At 40.5% G+C, this 5903-nt stretch overlaps 1 protein-coding gene across 1 annotated transcript; it reads right to left on the bottom strand.

Moving 5' to 3' along the window:
* Window positions 1-593: 593 nt before the first annotated feature.
* Window positions 594-5657, bottom strand: LOC104156052 (deoxycytidine kinase-like; the record flags this gene model as incomplete). Its single annotated transcript, XM_009704872.1, has 6 exons — window positions 594-617; window positions 2199-2298; window positions 3845-3960; window positions 4525-4672; window positions 4845-5038; window positions 5492-5657. Coding segments are annotated over 6 exons (748 nt in total), but the record flags the coding sequence as incomplete, so codon positions are not given.
* Between the last annotated feature and the right edge of the window lie 246 nt (window positions 5658-5903).

The following is a 5903-nucleotide window of genomic DNA, read 5'->3' as shown; positions in this document are numbered from 1 at the left end:
GGGGGGGGATTTGTTTACTGGGGGGGTCGTAAACAAGGTATAAGTAAATTACAGTTTATTACAGGTGTAACCCTTGCGGCTACAGTAACGTCCATCTTAAGTAGCGTAAATCCTGTGAAAACAGCCATTCAATAAAGCAGAAGTTGAAAGTAAGGTTTCTGGACGCCATAACAGTCTCGTCTTAAAATGGTGAACTGTGCCAGTTATTGCAAAACAACCCTGCCTCAGCGCCTGCTATCTCTCCCTGCTGGGTTGTCAGCCGTTGATAACCGGTTAACTCCTCTGTTCTCAGAGCCAGTTGCTCCATTAGTCGATATTATTTTAAAATCTTTATTAAACAGCAGAGAATACAAATGAAGTACATCATCAAAAGACCCCATATTTGTTCGTTTAACTATACAGAAAATAGTATCAAAACCCACACAGGTCAAACAAGCAAAAAAAACCAACCCATGTTTTGCACTTCAGTCTTGCCTCAAAATAAGCTATACAGGTAACAAATTCAGTTAAAGTAAATTGTCCAAGAACACACTGATTGTTAGGTTTAACTCTTGAACTTCAGGGTCTTGTCATTCAAATTAATTTTCATGTTCTTAAGAACTCAGGAAAGACTTGACCTGTGAAAACAAAACCGTATATATTTGAAGCATTAAAAGAAAAGCTAAATCATTAGGCTTTTCCTTTTCTTGGGGAACAAATGGTTTGTTACTGTACAGTCTCCAGTGCTGTTCTGCCTCTACATATAATCAATGAGCTGAAATGCTTTTCAGTATAGCAGATGGCTGGGAAGCTAAGATTTTGTAAGTTAGTACTAGGTAGAATTGAGTGACTTAATTACTGAAAAATATGAAGTGCCTTTATGAAAGGTAGCTTCTGGAATGCTTTAGAGAGTGTTACTTCACTAAAGAAAAATGAATTTTCCTTCGTTTAGTAGCTCTTTCCTAGGAAGAGAGGGATTGTCTGAAAACAAAGGCAAAGAGATCTAGTAGCACTTTCAGTGTGGTGCTGCGCCGCAAGTTGAAAGTAGAGCTGACCTTTTCATGTGCTGGGTGGTGAAGGGAGTTTGGTGGAGACAACACTGGTGGCCTTTCAGTGGGGCAAATTAAAAGAAAGATAGCATGTATGAGTGTAGTCTGGTTCATAGCTCTCTAAGCTGTTAAAATGCTGGTTTCCCTGAGGATATAACTTAACAAATACCTCCAAAAATGAACATTGGGCTTAGCTCTATATAGAGCTATTTACTGGGGAGAACTGGGCTTGGGTTGAAAGAGTCATTCTTCAGTGATCTCAAATTGACCCAGAACAAGATGGAGAAAATGGTTTATACAGTTTGATTGGAGGGCACTTCTTTCCATCTTATATCAGTAGTCCTGTTGACGCAGTGGGGGAAAGGAAGGTTAAAGTGTCCCGGTGAGCGAAGTAAGTAATGTTACAGCTCTCCTTGGAAGGTTGGGGATGAGCCTCATGCCTCTAAGTATTAGGAGGTTTTTTTTTCCTGTGGACTGGGCACACAGCACATGACTCCAGCAGAAGAATTTCTTTGGGCATTTACTTCCTAAGTCTTGCCTTTCCTTGGAATTGGCAAACACCATTTTGACTCAACTGATCTATTTATTACCACCTTGTTTCCTCAAATGGCTGTTGACTCTCCCTCCCAACTCTACTTGGAAGTGTCACTTCATGCATTTAGAACTATGTACGAGATTTAGCTATCTCTGCATTTGTCAGATGTGTTGTGCTCTGTCCAGGAAGAGCCTAGATCGCTCGAGTGTGAGGGGGCGTAAATGGCTCTAAGCTGACTGCAGGATTTTTCTAAGGACATAATGGCTGACGTGAATTGGACAGTATCATTCTGTGAACTATTTAATGAACAGTATGGCAGTGCAGACTTGGCAGAAAGCAGTCTGACTACTCCAGCTGCTTTGTACTTGCATCCCCCACAATTGCCCCTTTTCAAAAACACCCAGTTTTCCCTTGAATTGTGAGGATAAGGAGGTGGGGTTAAATGATTTTTTTTTTTGAAGGAAAGTAAAAAACCGTTTCTGCAGCCATGGAGCTTCCTAAGTCTGTGAAGGATACTGATTGTACTAGCCCCAAACAAGCACTTAATCACAAATTTCCAGAATGTAAATTGATAACTTGGAGATATTACTGCAGAAGAGAAGCAGATATGAGGAAACATTATTTAATAAACTTACCTTATCAATCAGGTACTCCTGTTTAATCTTATCATTCTTAAAATCTTCGTTAACGTCCAAAACTAGAATGGGAATCTCTTTAAGGTTCTCAAAATCAACTCTGTTAAATGGAAGAACATAATGCTAGTAAAAATGGTATAAAATACTGTGTATAAAACAATCCAGCTCTTCAGTTGCTTTCCAAGTCGTCCTAAGGGTGCAGCATTACTCAGATTACCACGTGCACCTAGATGTTAATGTTGATGCCCATGACTTGAGTTTAAAGCTCAAGTCAAGTCTGTCCTTAATTGCTCTTGTATAACCCGGTCAACATTGTATCACCATAACTTTAATGTATTTCACAAATCTGGCCTTTTAATATCTATTTTTTATTGCAGAAGTAGGGGGGAGAGATAGTTTATGCTTCTTAACTTAATTTCCTTTACCTCATTCTTTTTGTCATGGAAACAATTATCAGGAATGTGATTTTGATAAGAGGAAGTATTTTTAAAAATATCACTTGTCCTGTGTCTCCCTCACCCCTTTCTAGTTAACTGCTAATCCATTTACTAAGGTACAGTTTTAAAGCTTCCTTTCATGGGGATGACCTCTTTAACAGGTTATAAGACTAGTATTTAAAATGGCTCTGAGATAAGCAAGACCGTTTTGGCTACAGGTTAGGAGTAACGAGAGCAGGAGTTGTGCAGCTGGATGTACTGTTCTCTTAAAGCAGTAGTTACACTCTCTTCCTATGTGTGAAAAGCATTTCTAAAATGCAGTTAAGTGTGCTGAACAGCATTCTAGCTTGTGTTCGCAGACTTAAGTGTTCCTATGAAAAATGCAGGAAATGCTTGCTCACAAGTTTGGAATGAGTACACAATGTAATCTCTTGTCTCCTAAGCATTTGGGTGGTCCTACATGAAACTTAGGAAAGTAAATATGACTGACAACAGAATTTTCCTGGAATTGTTATGCTTCCTATTCAGTAGAGTATTTCAGGCTCCTCTAGGGAAAAATCTAAAGTCTGTTTTCCCAGTTAGAGATTCCTTAGATGAGAAAGCTACTAAGTCAGTAAGGAAGCTGGGGCTAAGGTATGCAGAGATGCCTTAGTTGCTGAGTGGTTTTCTTGTGTGCAATAGCGCCTGCCAAAAGCCTTTCTGATTATTGTTTATTTTGAAACTAGGATTAATATTTAAACCTTGTTGAAATACAGTCATCCTCGTTTAAAGGTAGTTGGGACCTTGGCCTCCCTTACATTGGAACTGGAAGCTGCTTAGTAGGTAATTTATGTGATAAGCCATCGAACACGATTTCAACTCTGTCCTATTCCTGTGTATTTCCAGTTAACAAAATCTATCCTTGCTGGAGTTAGAGCTACATAGCTTTCTAGTTGAAGCAAATGCTTAACAAAGACTTTAAATGAGATCGAGTTCCATCTTTTGGCAATTTTTACTCCTTTGCCAAGAGAAGGCCTTCCCTCTGCATATAACCTAGGGTAATCATCTCTGTGGCAAAAAACCTAGAGGGGGTCTAAAGATAAGTCCTTCCAACTGTGCCTGAATGAAGCTACATTTAAACCTTAGTTTTATCCCTAACCAAGTTTAGTATAAGGTAGGAAAGAGCTTTGCCTGTAAGTTGAAGCATGCCTACAGAAAATGGGTTCATACCTCATAGTCCTTTCGTGAAGCCAGGCTTCATGTTTATAGTGGAGGTTTTCCAAATACTCAAGCTCAATTCCTTGCTCCTCTTCTCTTCCCCTCATCTGTAGCCTTTCCATGCATTTCTGGAAAAAAGGACAAGCTTGGACATTAATCATGTGTTGAAGGCTAAATCAGCTATACAGATCAAGTAGTCCCTAAATGGAAGGACTAGTGCTAGACATTAGTGAGTATTATTTATGTTCAGCCAAGCATTTAAAATTAAGTTAAATCTAGAATTACTTTTAAAAAAACCAAAAACAACCAAAAAACCAAAATGCAAACTTGAGCCACTTTAGCTAAATGTCAGTTCTTAATAAAAGATTGTCTTAACTTCAGTTCAGGACTATATGGGAAAGGAAGTCAAACCTAATGCAGAAGTTCAGTTTCAGCCTTGGATCCTTACTGAGAGTGGTGGATGCTAGCAACTGGAATTTGCTGACATCAGAATAGTAGCTCAGAGGGAGGGTTTTTAATTTGGTCTCTGAATGAAATCTGAGCTTATGATAGGCTTCCCGTTACATCTGGCATTGGGGAAACTAATTCGGTGTTGGCCACTGAAGTATTATGAATACTGAGGTTTTTGTACCCTCTTAAGCTCCTGGAAACTGAAGTTGGAGCTGAAATATTTTCACCTTTAGTGAACATACCTGAGGTGTGGTTCTTAGGTAGATCATGCCATCCAGTTCTATATCTGATTCAAACTGATTCAAAAGCCATGTGTGCCAGTCCTGGTAAATAGCCCACTCTGTTTCAGTAATGTTTCCAGACTCGAACAGGTTAGAAGCAAATACATATCTGCAATGAAAGACATTAGTCTCATACCAGGAATGACCAAAGCGAACTACTAACTTCTCATTAGAATCAGAATCATGGCACTGAAAAAATAAGTTTCCCCAGCTCTGTATCTTTGAGCATAAAGAGCTGGAGCTGTTAATCTGAACTCCTGTTGTGTTGTGAGAGTAATTACCTGTCACTGTAAACGGATCTCTCAAAAAATTGCACTGGATGTTCTGCTTCATGTAGCTTGGCTGAGACAGGTTTTAATTGTGCTCTTACTCGGCTCAAGCAAGCATAAGTCTGAAATGTGTAAGCCCATCTTGTGGGTTTATCATACAGCATTTGAAGCAGATTTCCTCCACTCTTCTGAGATGTTGAAAGTTCCTAGGGGACAAGAGACAAAACTTAAAAACTGCATATTTGCAGGATTTTATTCCCTTTTCTCAATCCAGAATTCTGGTATGTTGGAGGAAGAATTCATGGCCTTGTATATATATTTTTTTTCCTTAGGAAAATGATTAGGCATAGGAATAGAGATTTGTTTGTCAGCTAATGGTAGTCTTTGACAGCATCTTTAGAATAGGTTGTTCACCGAGTTCCAGACTTAAATGTGATTCTGGTGGAGTAGGCGTAGTTATTTGGAATATGCATTCAGTAATACCTTCCTAAGTAGCCTCTACAACTTGTGAGTGTTTGACCAACTGGTGTGATAGTGGGGATGAGTCTGGATGCTCCAGACAAGGTATAGCTGAATTTGGCATGGCTCCTTAGCCAATGACTGCTGTTTTTTCTGTGACCCATCTCTCTCCCCAGCTTTACCAAATCCAGCACACCTACCTCGTACTCATCTTCAGCTGTTTGGATGTTGCACCACTTGGCGATGGGCTCAGGGATGATCTCCCACTCATCGCTGTGTTTCTCTAGTAGCCTGACAAATGTTGACTTCCCTGCAGCTGCAGAAGATTTTAAAAGTTCACTGAGGGTGTAGATTAGTCTGGTCTTACTGATAAAGAGACAGTGGCAGTTGTGAGGTGTCTTAAAGAGGCTGTAGGCAGTGGTGCTGCAGCGGTTGAGGTGCAGAGCTGCAGAGGAGCCCGGGCAGGATTTGGGGGACGCTGGGAGCCAGGGCTAGGCGCTGGGGGCCGCCTGCACCATGCTAGCGCACCTTCCGAGAAAACAGCTCTAATCTCCGGCGCCTGAAGGCCGTGCCTTATCGCCGATAAGGAGCCGGCAAGGCCGAGGCTGCGCC

Source organism: Cariama cristata, unplaced genomic scaffold, assembly GCF_000690535.1.
Source record: "Cariama cristata isolate BGI_N322 unplaced genomic scaffold, ASM69053v1 Scaffold19787, whole genome shotgun sequence".
Classification (NCBI taxonomy): Eukaryota; Metazoa; Chordata; class Aves; order Cariamiformes; family Cariamidae; genus Cariama; species Cariama cristata.
This window is presented reverse-complemented; position numbering and strand designations above follow the sequence as displayed.